The sequence below is a fragment of the Engraulis encrasicolus genome, chromosome 14 (genome assembly GCF_034702125.1).
Source record: "Engraulis encrasicolus isolate BLACKSEA-1 chromosome 14, IST_EnEncr_1.0, whole genome shotgun sequence".
Lineage (NCBI taxonomy): Eukaryota > Metazoa > Chordata > Actinopteri > Clupeiformes > Engraulidae > Engraulis > Engraulis encrasicolus.
In genome coordinates, this window is record NC_085870.1 from 2,744,071 (window position 1) to 2,761,570 (window position 17,500).

The 17,500-nt window shown below is 45.2% G+C and overlaps 1 protein-coding gene across 1 annotated transcript in view; it reads left to right on the forward strand.

Annotated features, from left to right (window-relative positions):
- The window catches only part of ptprt (protein tyrosine phosphatase receptor type T), a 515,405-nt gene that overhangs the window by 368,325 nt on the left and 129,580 nt on the right, over positions 1 to 17,500 (forward strand). The window contains exons 17-18 of the mRNA XM_063214792.1: positions 3,558 to 3,693; positions 12,617 to 12,649. Coding sequence (XP_063070862.1) covers positions 3,558 to 3,693; positions 12,617 to 12,649 — 169 coding nt within the window. The remainder of the gene's footprint in view (positions 1 to 3,557; positions 3,694 to 12,616; positions 12,650 to 17,500) is intronic.

Here is a 17,500-nt window from a genome sequence, read left to right on the forward strand (position 1 = left end):
TTTGGTCCCCTGACGGATGTTGTCAATAGCGGTGTGCCAGAGAGCCATCCACTGCTGCGGCCTCCCTCCCTATCGGTAATAAGCATCTACATGACATGACAAGTGTCAGATGCACTACTGGCTACATCAGCACCTGACGCGTGTGTTTCTTGGACTGCTGTGGTGGGGGGGGTTGATGTTGATGGAGGTAGTAGTGGACTGCTGTGGACATGACAGAAATTGATTTAAAGCCTTAGAGGGAGGGAGAAAAAAACAAGAGGGAGAGAGAAAAAAACAAGACCGAGCTGAGGTGAGAGGAAAAAAATCTTCCTCATGGACAGAATTTCAAGTGTCCAATACATTTTTCTTTCGCATAGCGTTCCACCTTGGCCCACATAAATACTTTTTCCCCCCATTTTTTTTATCTCATTGCCACGCTTCTTCAAAGGAAAAAAAAATAGTATCAGCACATCCAAAACACACCTTTATCAACCTTTGCTGCCATAGATATCAGTAAGCGAGGTTGAAAATCAAGCCGGGCGATTCCGATACGGTGGAAATGTTTAGCCATACAGTACCGTACCTTACCTGAGGTCGGATGAATCCCGCAACCATAGCAACCCAGGTGTTCCGAGCACAGAGATAAAGAACCAGGAAGTACGGTATGTGTGTATCTGTAGTCGCGTGGTGAAGTTTTATCAGCAAGTTGGCATCCCCACAACCAGCCGCTTCATCGACCCTTTGGCTGCTTTGAGATAAGGACTAAAAGGCCTGCGCATAGCTTGTAAAAGTAGCCAAAGTTGTTTATTTTTCCTACTTGATGTATGCTTATAGTTTTTTTATATATGACAGCTACCATTTTACCAAGAGGAGAACTGGTCATAGATCTTTCCCAATAGCAGTCAAAACTGCAGATAAAGTGTTGGTGCAGAGCTAGAAAACTGACTGATGAAGTGTTGTTGCTGCAGAGGTAGGAAACTGAGTGTCAGTACTTTTAATACAATTTCATGCCTCTCACTTCTGCCCACACATGAGAGTTTTGCCTCCCATACTAGAACAGCTAGACTAGAGCATTAATACTTTTGACGCTTGCAGTGCAAGGCCTTTGATGGGGGGAAATATTGCCAATGTGCAAATGCCGGTGCAGCAGTACACCGATAGTGGTAACACTTTATTTTAGGGATACATCTATTAGCACTAATACATACAATGTTAATGCCTGCATAAGTAAATTGTAAGGCATGTACTAAGCAAACGCCAAGGCCTACTAGGTCCTTACTAAGGTTGAATTGATAATAAATCCCTTATTGTGCATGAACAAGACATTTGCGAATACATGCCTAATAAATGTTTGATTTTGCTTTGTACATACATGCCTTACAAGTTACTTATACAGGCACATTGTATGTATTAGTGCTAATAGATGTATCCCTAAAATAAAGTGTTACCCAGATAGTGTAGTAGTGGAATGTAACTTTGTCCAATGGTTGAATAATACTCATGACCCATTGTTACCATTTATTGCATTAATGGCTGCGAGCCAATCTGGCTTGAACATTTCATTTTCCCTTATTCTCTGTCATGTTGAATATAGGAAGTCAAGGGGAAAACCGAAAAATAAATAAAAAAATCTCACTTCATCTGATAATTCCACTTGATTTGGCAGGCACTGTGAAACAAAAAATGTTGGCTTCTATAAATACAGTCTTGAACGCCTGAGTTGAACCCGGCGGGCCGGCAGGCAGAATAAAAGTGTTACTGTACGGACCATCTGTGCGGGCTCAGCTGTCGTCCAGCCTTGCATGCCTCCCTCACAGCATAACAAGCCTGTTCTCTTCCAATAGAGGCGGGCGGGCGGACGGCCACGCGCGATAATCTTTACTTTCATGCATGCTCAGTCCGTTGAGTCGTAAACGATCAGACTGACGTCCACCCCCCTCACCATCACTTAACCATCGCGGTAGTATTGTGTGTGTGTGTGTGTGTGTGTGTGTGTGTGTGTGTGTGTGTGTGTGTGTGTGTGTGTGTGTGTGTGTGTGTGTGCGCGTGCTTGTGTGCACCTGCCTGCCTGCCTGCGCGCACGCGCGCGTGTGTGTGCGTGCGTGTGTTTGCGTATGGCATCGTCGTTTATTGTTGCCGCACGGCGCTTGTCTCAAATAGTATTCATACCCTTTTTACATGGCTTCCTTGCGACAGCACTCGGCTGGGTAATGGCCTATTGGCCCCTGCTGATGCTGATAGCCATATCTGGAGGAGCTTGGCCCACAAATGGGGCAGTTTTGCTGCTTGTGGCCCGGGTGCTGTGCTGTGCTGTGGGCCGCTGACAGCTTTTGCTGGGCCCAGGAGAAAAGTCATCTAAAAGGGCCCCCTATCCAATGCATACAATGTAATGGAAACCCAATTTTGGGCCCCCTCTCTACCCGGGCCCAGGACAAGTGACCCCTTTGTCCCCCCACCTGTCGCCTCCCCTGGCTGTGCTGTGGTCTGGAATAATAGGTCCCTCTCCAGCCTCTACTGTGGTCGTGTGAGTGTGCCGGCATACACATACGCTAGTCAGTGCAGATAAGCATGTTACAGTCCAGCACTCCAGCTGAAACCCATTTGCTTTGGATTCACTTCAAGTTGGAAAATATTGTGGATGAATGGACGTGTGTGACTGTGTGACTGTGTGCCTGTATGCCTGTGTGCGTGAATGTGTCTGTTGGATCATGTACTGTGTGTGTGGTATGTGGTTGTGGTTGTATCTGTACATGGGTATGTTTTTGTGTGTACTCTGTGTGTGTGTGTGTACTCTGTGTACTCTGTGTACTCTGTGTACTCTGTGTACTCTGTGTACTCTGTGTGTGTGTGTGTGTGTGTGTGTGTGTGTGTGTGTGTGTGTGTGTGTGTGTGTGTGTGTGTGTGTGTGTGTGTGTGTGTGTGTGTGTGTGTGTGTGTGTGTGTGTGTGTGTGCATGTCTGTGTGTGTGCATGTCTGTGTGCATGTGTTCAGATGTGTTTGTGTGTGTGAGTATGTATATGTGTGTGTGTATGAGGGGGGGGGGGTCTTCTTCCTGTGTGTCAATTTTCTATATTCTTGTTTGTGTGTATAAGTGAGTATAAAACAAATGCAATGTACTGTACAGTAGTGTAAACGAATGGCCTGCCTGGCAGAAGCGGCCCCATGCAGTTAAACCTTGTGTGTCCCTTTCTGTGTGTGTGCGTGTCTCTCTCTCTCTTTCTCTCTTTCTCTCTCTCTCTCTCTCTCTCTCTCTTCCTCCCCCCCCCTACTCTCTCTAACCCTATCTCTCTCCCCTCTCTCTTTTTTTTCTCTCCCCCCCTTACTCTCTCCCTCTCCTCTCTCTCTTTTTCTCTCTCCCTCTCTCTTTTTCTTTCTCCCTCTCTCTCTACCCCCTCTCTCTCTCTCTGATGTCTCTCTCTCTCTCTCTCTCTCTCTCTCTCTCTCTCTCTCTCTCTCTCTCTCTCTCTGATGTCTCCCCTACTCTCCCAACCCCTCTCTCTCTCCCCTCTCTCTTTTTCTCTACCCCTCTCTCTCTCTCTCCCTCTCTCTCTGATGTCTCCGTGCGCTGCTGGCTCCAGGGGCCTCCACTCAGAACTCCAACGCGGTGGAGCCGGAGAAGCAGGTGGACAGCACCGTCAAGATGGCCGGCGTCATCGCGGGCATCCTCATGTTTGTCATCATCCTGCTGGGCGTCGTGCTGACCTTCAAGAGAAGGTACCGATCGGATGACCTGATCACCAGGGCTGGACAGGCCATCGATTGGGCATTGCGGGCAATTTCCCGGTGGGCCCCACACCCCACACCCTCGTGGGGCCCCTATTTTCAGAAATGTTTCAGATGTTAAAAAATATATCTGTATTTTTTTTTCATTTCATTTTTTTTTTACATTTCTGAAAATAGGGGCTCACGAGGGTACAGGTACAGGCCCCACCGGTGAGTCAGTTCTGTGCCACTAATTATGAGGGGGGCCCTGAAGCCAAAAGTGCCCGGGCCCCTTTCTCTCCCCTAGTCCAGCCCTGGGCAATACAATACATGGGAGAGCCAGTGGCAGCTCACCATTTCCAGTCAGAAATCTGTAGTCATTATTATTATTATTATTATTATTATCAGAGGTGTATGAAGTGCAGGTAGAGGTACTTTTACTGATGTGATTGGTCTTACATACAGTAGTATATGCAACAGTTATACCCCTGTAGGCTACTTAATGAGGTACAGTAGATACACTGTAACGGTAGGGACACATTGGGTCTTTCTCAAATGCAAGGCCAGTGTCCTTCCAAGTGTATCAGCCTAATTAGTAACGCCCAGTGATTGGATACTTTTTGGTGAACTCTACAGAATATCCAATCACTGGGTATGACTAATAAATTGTATCCAATCATTGGGCGTGCCTAATTAGGCTGATACACTTGGAAGGACACTGGCCTTGCATTTGAGAAAGACCCATTGACGCGAATTTGGCCAAGCGAAGCGAACTTCGCCATTCATTCCTATGAGAGAGGCGAAGGCAAGCGAACAGGAGCGAAGCGAAGGGAAATTGTTGAAGAAAGTTTAATGTTATGCAAATGAGGGGCGAATTCGCCAATCAAATGAGGGGCGAATTCGCCAATCAAATCAACAACATAACTGTTCCATTCCATTTGATTTGCCGCGACGACCTGATGACGGTTGAGCTGTCAGCGAATTTCGCCTCTCTTCGCCTCTCTTCGCCTCGCCTGCTATGTGTCCCTACCGTAAGAGTGCTTGTTCTTTTACTTCATGCATCTCTGGTTACGTCATAAAAATGCTAAATATGTAAATTGCCTCATCAATTAATCGTTATTAAACAAGATTTTAGCTATGAATTATTGACGTTTAATATGACTGTTGAGTGCCTGATTTTACTTTTTATCATACAGGTAAATAAGGGCTGTACACATGTATATATACAGTATATGGGTCAGTTATGTTTCAGTAGCAGTGGCACCGACAGCCAGTGCCACCAGAGAGAGTAGATAAGAGAGAGGTTCCATTGGCCCATTGTCACGTTAAGTTCCCAGAGAAACCTATCATGTTGGCATATCTCTATATACTTAAAGAATCTCTGGTGCCACTATTGTATGGATTTTTGTTTATTTGTTTGTTTTAGTGGGTAATCTAAGAAGCATACGGTAGTCATAGCAGCATATCAACCACCAATTACGAATCACTTAATGGGCATTAGATGCCGTTGCGCCACCTGACGTCTGAGCCACACCCCCCCCCACCCCCCAAAAAACAAACGTCTTTGACCCGTATACTGTATGTCTAGTAATATATATGAAAGGTTTTGTGCTGTTTTTGACATAATTACTGCTTTCTGTCTTGTTTAAACATGCACACTGGCTTACCATTGGCCTCCATTGCATTTTCTTCATGTCCTCTTATCTGCCCCCCCCCCACTCCATAATCCCCCCCACTCCCCTATCTCAGTGACATACTGCCCATGCCATTTTGCTAGGGGTGTAACGGTACATTGTCGGTACAGTATATGGGAACAAAATAGAAAACCATTTTCTTCCTCAGCACATTGTAAATTTCACCAAAATATTGTCAAAATACAAACGCAAAAAAAAGAAATACATCCAACCTGCTACTTTGGGTCGGAGATTTCATCAGTGTAAGAAGTAGTACTTTCTCCTCAAGGCTTCACAAAGACCAAGCCTCTACACCTGTTTTTTCTTGCATTCTCTCTCAGGGTTCTGCACGAGCCTCTGCATGTAGTAGCAGCATAATGTGAAAACATGAACAGAGTAGCCTTTTACTCAACCTTTCGGTACTTGGTACAGCACTGTTCGATTCGGTACAGGTATTTTCGATACGTTGGTTCGGTTCGATATCGTTACACCCCTACATTTTGCCCCAAGAGGACTTCTGCTACCACGTCCTCATAATCTTTCAGTCTCCACTCTGCTGCTCCGCAGTGCATTTGTGCATCATGCTGTACACTGTGTGTCTCCTACAGTCTAGTCTATCAAAATATGCGGCCATCGGCGTCGTTAGACCATTTTTTACCCGGGCACGTGCCCTGTTATGGATCTGCGGTGCCAGGGTCTAAAGGGGCACTGTTTTTTTAATTAATTTATTTATTTATACCTTTATTTGTTTTATTATTTAAGTCTGACTCATCTGGTAATCTACAGAATACATGCTTGCATTTTTTTTTCTTAAAATAGGCGTATATGCGGCCATGACTCTAGCAGGGTTCATTGGCACAACAGAACACAACAAAGAGTCGTGTAGAGCAGATTTAGGAAATGGAGGCATTAGTTGTTTATTAGGGTGTATATGAAAAGTATAAGAAATCACTTCACCTGGCAGAAGGAAATATGATGAAATATACCACTGACAAGTAAATGAAGGATGAATCACCGCACACTGGTATCTTTGCTGGTAGTTTATTTGGTGAACAACGCGTTTCGCTACTGCTTCATCAGGTTCACGATGAAGCAGTAGCGAAACGCGTTGTTCACCAAATAAACTACCAGCAAAGATACCAGTGTGCGGTGATTCATCCTTCATTTACTTGTATTACTCTTACTGCACATCACCAGCACCTGGACAAGTGGTTGTGCACAGGGACGTTACTTTGTATACCACTGACAACTTCTAAACATGGCGATATACTACGATATACTATACTAATTTTGAACAAATGTTGCTATAGTTGAATGAAGGATGAAAAATAACTCTCCAGAATAGAATAATAAAAAGAAAAAAAATTCTTACACTGTAAGGCAATGAACAATTCCCTCTAGCGAGTGAACGAGTGGAAAGGTATAGCCTACGGGTAGCTTGTGATGGAAACAAATATATACTGTATGTTATTGGTCCCGCAGGCGCACAGAGGAACCGGTCTGTCTGCAGAAGTCATTTTATTGCAGGTCCTGGCGTGTTAATTAAAGCAGGATCTGATCTGTGCTCATAGACAAAGGCTGTGGGTGTAAGAGGAGCAAGAGGTCAGATGTAAATAGGAGAGAGGGAGGGAGGGAGAGAGGGGGGGAGAGAGAGGGAGGGGGGGGGAGAGGGAGGGAGGGAGGGAGGGAAGCGGAGTGGGGGAGGGAGAGAGCGGAGGGGGGGAGAGAGGGAGGGAAGGGAGGGAAGGGAGGAAGGGAGGGAAAGAGGGGGGAGAGAGAGAGAGGGAGGGAGGGAGGGAGAGAGGGGGGGAGAGAGAGAGAGGGGAGGGATGGAGAGAGGGATTGAAGGGGGGGGGGGGGAGGAAATTTATGGGGGAGAGGGAGGGAGGAGGGAAGGGAGGGAGGGAGGAGGGAGGGGGGGAGAGAGAGGGAGGGAGGGAGAGAGAGGGAGGGAGGAGAGAGAGGGAGGGAAGGGAGTGGGGGGAGGAAGGGGGGGAGAGAGGAGAGAGGGAGGGAGGAGGGAGGAGGAGGGGGGAGGGGAGGGGGGGAGAGGGGGGGAGAGAAGGGAGAGAGGAAGGGAGGGGGGGAGGAAGGGAGGGGGGAAGAGAGGAAGGGAGGGAGGGAGAGAGAGGGAGGAAGGGAGGGAGGGAGGGAGGGAGAGAGGGAGGGGGGGGGGAGGGGAGGGGGGGAGAGAGGGAGGGAGAGAGAGAGGGAGAGAGAGAGGGAGGAAGGGAGGGAACGGCAAACCAATATTCTCATAAATAGACCAGGCTATAGATTACCATGCACGGTAACACACGGGACCGGAGCGAGTGAGCGCGCAGGAAGTAAGGGGGAAAAACGCTTAGGCTACAATATTCAGAAAGGCTCCGCTCCGCTCCGCTCTGCTCCGCTCCGCTTTGCCAGGTCATCTATATTTCATTGCGGGCGACTTGGACAGTGCGGAGTGTGATGTTTTATAAAGTGCAGCGTTTTACAGGCCTTTCAGATCTCATGAATTATTTGTGCGCAAATACGTGTTGAAAGTAAGTAAACTGTCTTTTTAATCTCTCCAAGGTACAGTAGAGAGATACATATGTTTTTTTTCTCTTTTTGTCCTGGCGTAGAGGAAATGGACTTTTTACATGTAGCCCTTTTAATGTAACAGTTTCATGCTTGAGTGGAGTGGACACCCTAAACTTAATGGCGACTTCGTGTATTTTTTCTTTTTATCCTAACATGTTAAAAGACCCTAGAGGTTTAACCCAGTCCATTAGAGTCCGCTTTCTATCACAATTTTCAACCAGCGTGGCAGATGGTTAAAGTTTAATGAACCGTATATCTGCTAAAATTTTACAGTCTTTGACATCTGATGTTTATTCTAGTAACAGGGTGAATGTTCTGCTCCGTGTAATTACTGGGTACAGATCTGACATGGCCTGATGCGACCTGGTGTTCCTCCGCAATTTTGTATGATCACAAAATAAATATAGTAGATATAGATAGATAAATAAATAAATGGATGGTTAACATTTTCCACCCATAACGTTCACTCTCATCAAAAGGAGCTGCCTCGAAAGTGAAACATTAAGGGGTGTAGATTGAATATAATCCTAACATAACCGAAGCAAAGCTGTCGCAATAGTGAGTCATTTAAGGGTGTAGATCGAATATAACCCTAGCATAACCCCAAAAACAACACCGTAGTTTCAGCCAGGCCACAGTAACCACAGCAGGCCCATGTGTTTCTAGTAGGAATCAGGCCGGGAGAGAGAGGGAAGATAACGGAAAGGAAGGAAGTAGCACATCATATTCCTTCCAATGCACTAATTGTGCTCACACGCATCCATGTACACACGCACACACGCACACGCACACACACTCACACACACACACACACACACACACACTCACTCACTCACTCACTCACTCACTCACTCACTCACTCACTCACTCACTCACTCACTCACTCACTCACTCACTCACTCACACACACACACACACACACACACACACACACACACACACACACACACACACACACACACACACACACACACTCACATACATACACACACACACACTCACTCACTCACTCACTCACTCACACACACACACACACACACACACACACACACACACACACACACACACACACACTCTCTCACACACACACACTCACTCACACACACACACACTCACACAGAGTCAGATGGTAGCTGTCGAATAGCGAGGCTAATGCTCGCTGTAGCATCTGCTAATCAGGTTTGGCAGGCTCCACTCCGGCTCCATATTTCACAGGGAATCCGTTTCCTGTCGCCGCCACGTCCTCCTCAGCTGCTGCAGCAGTATCAACTTGCTGTTAGTCACCGCGCCGTGCCAGCACACTGTGCTGTCTTCCAACTGCTGCCTTCCAACCGCCATCAACACCTAACTCGAGAATTAGATGTAGTAGTATCGTCAGTAGTGAGTAAGCCAGTCCTAAGAGAATTCCCAAGAAAAATCTGAACCATCCAAGAACAAGTAGCACAATATATAATTATATCATTTACTACTAAACCTCCCCTGTCACAGCAGCGTGCCTTGCTTTTAACCCCTTTCTGTGCCAAATGCACAGCTTTGTCCTCCAACCATGATTATCCCATAATAAAACAGGCATCTGATAGTATCTAGCGGTAGTCTTATTAGAGTTAATTCCTGACCAACATCTTAAGCAGGCTGTGCAGTGGTAATGGTCACCAGTTCATCTATTATAGGACTTGTTGTGTTTTAATGAAGAATTACCCTCCAGAAATTCCACTTAACTTCTCTGAATTAAATCCCCGCAAATAAATAACGTTGCGAATAAATCACCCCAAATAGCTCGTTAACGGTGCAATTATGCGCCGCTATCTGGCTGCCCCTTTAACACGGAGGGCTAATGGCTAAACTAAGTCTGATAACGGCTTAATGAGCAGCCACGGTGATGTGGTGGCTTTATCCACTAGCTATACCCCATCCTACCCCCACCACTCACCACCCACTACCACACAAACAGAACAGTAGCTTCCCGCTGTGGTGTCCTTCTGCTGGGTAGTCTTAAAGGTACACTGTGCAGGAAATGGTCAAAAAAGGTACTGCAACTATGCTGCTCATTGAAACTGGGTTGCCTATTGCCAAATTTGATATTACATGAAAGTGTACTAAGTAATAAACACATATTTTATAGTATGGTCCAAGTATAGTCATTTTTGCAGCAAAAAATGGCTATTTTTCGAAATTCAAAATGGCGGACCATGGAGAAGATCCCCCTTTTCATGTATGAAAAGTGCAATTTTTGCAGTCTTAATGAATACTTAGAATTTGATGATGGTGGTACGTATTCATGAAAAAGGCAACATTAGTGAATGGGCAGCATGAATTCTAAAAATAAACCACTAAAAATCTCACACAGTTAAGCATCCTTTGCAGCTAGTCTTATATTATTAGCCTCATACTAGCTTTTCCAGCTCACCAGCATCAGAATGCATTTCCCTTTCATAATTAGGTGGTGCTACCAGAGACGATCTAAATGCATAGATAATCTTTGGTGCTACCTAGCCTATACAGACAGTGCTACATTTCCTTTTTTACTTTCCAGGTGAATGAGGTTACAAGGTTTTAGTTGGAGCTGTATAGTAACTTGTCACCCTGTGGCCCCTATGACTCTATTACATGGGTATCAGCACCCTCAAATCTCCCATAACCAACTCCATTGCTAATTTACACTCAGGGCTCGAGTTGTAGGGGGATGCCATCCCCCCAACAATGAAAATGGTCTAAAATCATCCCCCTCAATGAAAATGGTCAAAAATCATCCCCCTCTAAAACAGGCCTCCCTCCTTCACATATTGTGTTAAAATTGCACTTTTAACAACTACATTTTAAAATTTTTCTCGGATGAGAAACCCCCGAACCTCCAATAATCAGAATCAATCTCTGACCATCCCCTCTGCTTTCATTTTACAACTCGACCACTGTTTACACTGGTCTTAGGCCATCCAATGAAATCCTCACTGCAGAACAATTGATAGGTGCCAGTCTGACTTTTGAATGTCTGAAATCTTTCATGTTCAGCCTTTGAATTCATTGAGAAAAATCTGGTTTATTTGTTATATTTAGATCTGGTTTATTCAGGCAAAAGCCTATTTCCCATGACACATTTCGTTATAACGTCAGATTTTTTATTTATATATAATTTTTACATCAATCATATCCTGTTCAATCAACCATTCTTTTCAAAATAAAATTCCTCTCCATGTTGTTTATGGTGGGGGAGTGCTGCACTGATCATTTTTAAAAAAAACACTTTTAAGTCTACAAAGACTTCTTATAGGATTGTAGGTAGTGCAGTTGAGGTTAATCTTGGTGAAGGGAAATTTCAGAACCAGAGAAGCTCTCAGGAGACCTCTGATTATGGATCTAAATGGGTAGCGTACCGCCAGAGAAAACCAAGAGGAAATGTCACTCCTCCGCCTCCACCTCTGCCCTGTCTGGGTGTGACAAACCGAAGAGGATTAGAAGAGTCTATCCTCACGGAGTCAATACTTTATAAGCTCCCCAAATGCCAAAGTGTTAACCGGATCAACAAAAAATGCAATATAGTCTACTACACATCAGTGTAGCCTACTACATATACTGTGTATGCATATAGATTTACAGTCTATAGCCTATGTAGATTTACAGTGATGGGCAACATGGGTTCACTAGTTGCAATAGGCCACATACTCCCAAGAACTTTGTTTGACCTGCCCGATTCAACCGGGAGGTCGATCAACCAACCAATCAGCTGGCTGAATTGGACGAGTAAAAGCAAGTCATTTGGAATATGTGGCATTGGATTGTAACTTATAAATGCACTTTTTCCATCACTGTATATTTATATGTAGGCCTATACATAGTATGGAAACACCTTATTTTAGTGTTACATCTATTAGCACTAATACATACAATGTCAATGTCTGTATTTGGTAACTTGTAAGGCATGTACTAAGCAAAATCAAACATTTCGTAGGTCCTTACTAAGGTTATATAGGTAATAAATCCCTAATTATGCATAAACAAGACATTTGCAAAATACACGCCTACTGTAACAAACGTTTGATTTTGCTTAGTAGTACATACAAGTGACTTATACAGTATACAGGCAATCACATTGTATGTACTGTATGTACCATATTACTGATAATAGATGTAACACTAAGATAAAGTGTTAGCCATAGTACGGTGTACAGCTACGGTACATGTTGGGTGCGTTCCAATATATGACCTTGCGTCCTCCACTTGTGCTTGTGGCCTCGTACCAGGAAGTAATATGTCATGATGACATCACTGACAACAGCATTATATTTCAATATCTCGCAAAAGCTCAATTGTAAAGTCATTTTCTCACTTGCAAATTGGACAGTGAATGAAGAATAGTCCCCTAAAAGTTGTTGTGGCTAGGCTGACAGCGGGGAAACTTTATCGTTTTCTCCACGTAGGAGGGGCCAGAAAGCAGGGCGAGGCCACAAGCACAAGTGGAGGACGGAAGGTCCCATATTGGAATGCACAAACTGTGTATGAGATACTGAAATATAATGCTGTTATCATCTTGACATATTACTTCCTGGTATAAGGCCACAAGCACAAGTGAAGGACGCAAGGTTGCATATTGGAATGCACCCGTTGCCCTCACCCTGGTCTTATTTCCTTGTTCTTCTTCTATCTTCCTCTTCCTCTTCCTCTTCCTCTCCTGGTCCTGCCTTGCCCGCCCTCCCTGCTAGGGAGTTACACTCCTGGAGAACCCTAAGCGTGGGGTATAGTATATGTTTATACTTATGGATATCCATCCCCGCGCCCACCATGCCTGCTCCATTTAGAATGTGTGTGTGTGTGTGTGTGTGTGAGTGTGGGTGTGTGTGAGTGTGGATGTGTGTGTGTGTGTGTCTGTGTCTGTGTGTGTGTGTGTGTGAGTGTGTGTGTGTGTGTGTGTGTGTGTGTGTGTGTGTGTGTGTGTGTGTGTGTGTGTGTGTGTGTGTGTGTGTGTGTGTGTGTGTGTGTGTGTGTGTGTGTGTGTGTGTGTGTGTGGATGTGTGTTTGTGTGTGTGTGTGTGTGTGTGTGTGAGTGTGTGAGTATGTATGTATGTATGTATGTATGTATGTGTGTGTCTATGGACATGTGTACATGTGAATGCATGGTATGCGAGGTCGTATGACTGTGTGTAGGTTTGCGTGCGGGCATTGCCATTACTGTTATTGATTTATTTCGTTTTTCCATACATGCACGAAATAGCCACCGAGCGTGTTCCTTTTCACATCGTACCGTATGAGTGATGTAGTGGACGTACGTGATTCAACTGCACTGCCTGGTTGTCAAGTCATTGATAATGTTTCGTTTTTTTTTTTTGCATTCGTGTGATTTCAAAAACGTCATGACTATGAAGTGCAATCAAACACATACACACACACGCACACACACAAATAACAACACATACATGCAACACACACGCAACACAAACACATACAGTACACACACACACACACACACACACACACACACACACACACACACACACACACACACACACACACACACACACACACACACACACACACACACACACACACACACACACACACACACACACACACGGCACAAATTTTGTTGTAACTGTACAATGACAATAAAGACATTTATTCAAGCACACACACACACACACACACACACACACACACACACACACACACACACACACACACACACACACACACACACACACACACACACACACACACACACACACACATACATACATACACACGCACACACGCACTCACACACACCCATTGTCATGTATGTTGGTGTTATCAGTATGTTCAGTCACTCATATACGCCGGTCATATGCATTGTCATCATGAATGTTAGAGCCGATGCGATGTGTGCAATGCCATAGCCTGGGCGAAAAGCCGACTGTTGACAAATTAATTGGAGTTCCAAACTCAATTAAAAACCATATTGTGCTTTATTAGCATGCCTGTTACTATAGTGTCTCAAAAGCATACAAATAGCAAAACGAAAGTGTGAATATAGTTACCTTAACCAATCAGTAACGGAGCTTGCGGGTGAGTTTTGCGTCACCACTCTCAACTGTTTCCTAATTGGCTAAACGCTGAGAGAACCGAGCTCGAGGCTTTTGCCAGACGATTTGCGGAGCCAAAATCTTTGGCTGGAGTACATAGGATGGCGTCACCAGGCTAGCAATGCCAAGCCCTGAATCTGAACCGAGCAAGGGAGCAGCATCGGTAAGCCACACACAGACAAACAAACAAATCACCGCAGCCTTTTCTGCCATAAATTAATGAATGTAAACGTAATCAACAGATTTATTTATTGGAGCAAATTTATTTCGTTTCATGGCCAGGCAGCAGTGGAAGAGAACCTTATTTTTTTGACAGTGGGATGCATTTGAATAAGTGCAAATTAAACTAAGCCCCTTCCCCCTTCCATTCCCGCTATGCACAACTAGCACCCACACACACACACACACACACGCCAACACACACACACACACACACACACGCCAACACACACACACACACACACACACACACACACACACGCACACACACACACACACGCCAACACACACACACACACACACGCACACACACACACACACACACACGCACGCCAACACTCATGCCAGCCAGTAGCTCTCCGCAGCCCCTTCAAAATACCCCCACAGACCCAATGAATATATCACACACCCCCCCCCCCCCCAACCCCCCCCCCCCCCCCCCCCCCCCCCCCCCCCCTCCTCATAATAACCCCCCAAACTGCCACCCGGGTTGGTTGAGCACTCTCAGCAGCGCCACTTCACCAGCCCTCATCTGCCCGGGAGTGGGGACTTAAAGCACTGCTTTACATTCCGTGTCAAATCAAGTCATTATTTTGCCACTGAAAGTGTCACAACCCCCTGTTTCGAGTGGCTGGCTGATTGAGCTCCGACAGCCATCCAGCCAAACAGTGAGACCGACGCAAGCAAAGCAAGCACACAGCACACAGTAGGAAAAAAAGCAGCCATACAGCCATAATTTACAGAGCACTCTGGAACCAAATACACTGTACAGTAGAAGGTGCTAATTCGACTCTCTAAGTGTTGAATTAGCAATGCATTTTTGTATATGCAGCAATAGCAGCAGCCGCAACAAGCTGTTCTGACGCTGAGGGCTCTTCACTGTGATGCTCGTCAGCACACTCAGCACAGTCAGGCCTGCCCACAGGGGTAGGGGCAAAGGGGACAGTTGTCCCAGGCCTAGGGAAAGAGGGGGCCCCAAAACATGGTAAACCCCATTACATTGCATTTACACTGTAAAAACTACAACTTGGGGGGGAGGCTTTCAGATGATTTTGTCCCGGGCCCGGTCAAAGCTACCAGCGTCCCTGCATTCAGCACTAGACAGCCGGTCGGTCTCGGCCACCTTTTGTTGTGTGTAATGAAGGCAAACACAGCTGCCACCAGGCTCTTGAGAAGCTGCTGGTCAATTTATATAAGCATGTAAATGGTGACGCAGGTTGTGATCTATTGTGGAGGAGGATGATGAGGCATTGAGGACAGACAAATGGTTTCATCAACCGTTTGTTTTGTGCAACACTGATTATCTGCTGTGATTTTGCACAAGGAATGAATGATTGGGTGTTGTTGTTGCAAATGAAATGTTGTTCATTGACTGAAGTGAACTGGTGAGGACAGTTCAATGACAAAAAAAAGTCTGTAGTCTGATTTCACCATTTGTTTTCAAGGCTGTCAAGTCCTTGCAATATCATCTGAACGTTGAACTCCAAAAAGCACGATCTCAGGATTTAGGTTGTTACAGGGTTAGTAGGTGGTCATATACTAGACAGGTGTAACCGCACAAATAGACCAGCCGCGACGCGATTCAAGCGACAGAGAATCACTTCTGTGCAGCAAGAGCGATACGAGCGATTGAAGCGACTAGCGTATGTCCAGGCAAAGCATTCAAACATTCCCATTGGCTGTGGTCACTGACCTCTATACAGTCATTGGCTGTCGCGGGTGGTCGCCGAACCGTGTCATAAAAAGTTGAAAGGATTTCAACTTCAAACTGTTGCTCTCGGCGTGCAAATCGCTCTAGTCTCCAGAATCGCTTTTGTCGCGCGACTCAATACAAAGTCAATTACTTCCGTCGCTCGCCTCGCTCTTGTCGTTCTAGGTGTATTTGTGCGGTAATGGGTGTCAACTAACAGACATCAGCAGTAGAACATTAGTTAACCTCCCGTCCCTCCCAAAGCCTAGTACAGCTGCACCATCGATGACTGATCATTTGGCATTGTCTGTCTCACATGCCCCAAGTTTGCTGTGAGGTTTCAATTTGGAGCCCAGAGTGGCATGGCAGACTGCGCTCAGACATACAGTAGATTAGACAGGATGCTCTCAGAGTTGGAATAGACAGGCGTCGATCTAGTCCCTGATAGTACCACTCATAGCATTCAGGCCGACTGAGAACCGTTCCTGCACCTAATCGCAAACCACGAGCGGTTCGCAGATGAGCATGTGCCGAATGCAAATGGTGCGGGCACCGGCACCAGCTCCGTTCTGGTCGGCCTGAAAACCCTATCAGAGTATTATTTCCAGTGACATATACATACTTGGGCTTGTTTTTTTAAAATATATATATAAACACAAATAAAAACGTAAAAAAATACACCAGACTGACTTCATACCATCCAACAGTCAGCTACTGTACTATATATCATTTCGGTTTAGATATAGAAATACAATAGGTGATCCAAGCAATAGCATGTGAAAGTGAAAAAAAAAAAGAATCTCCACATAGTAGCCACTTTATTTGAATATTATGCCAAAGGCACGTTATGTGACATGACCAATTTCTTTCTTGTTTTCTTTGGATTGAATGTCAAGGTGCTATCCAGCATTTTGGGACGCAGTTTTTGAAATCATACATGAAAACAAAAATAAGACTTTATCTAAACAAAATGTCTTAAATGTTTATGACGTGTGCCAAGTCATCTTTAAAAAGGGTATGCCACCCGTCTGTGCAATAGACACCTTCAAATAAAATGGCATGCATGTATGCATATATTGAAATCATACTTGACAATAATCATAAGACTTAATAAAATCTCTTAAATCTTTATGAGATGTGACAAGTCCTATAAAGGGCTTACAGTATGCCACCCTTCTGTGCAATAGACACCTTCAAATAAAATAAAATGTAATGACTTGATATTGCATGCTTTGAATTGCATGCTTTGACACAGAGCTTTGACAGTGTCAGTTAACCAGGATGAGGAGAGAACAGTCACCACTCTCCACTCAGGCTGCAGTCTTTTATCACAGCCTTTTATCACTCTATAGAGTGTTAAGGCCACGCTTTCTTTCTCCTTTCCTTTTCCTTTTTTCATCTGCCTTCCAACGACATGTCGGGAAGCCTAGGGGTCACTCTGCCTCTCTCTTTTTCTTTTTCTTTTTCATTCTCTCCCACTCCCTCCCTCTCCCACTCCCTCCCTCTCTCTCTCTCTCTCTCTCTCTCTCTCTCTCTCTCTCTCTCTCTCTGTCTTTCTCTCTCCCTCTCTCTCTCTCTCTCTCTCTCTCTCCCCCCCCCCTCTCTCTCTCCCTCTCTCT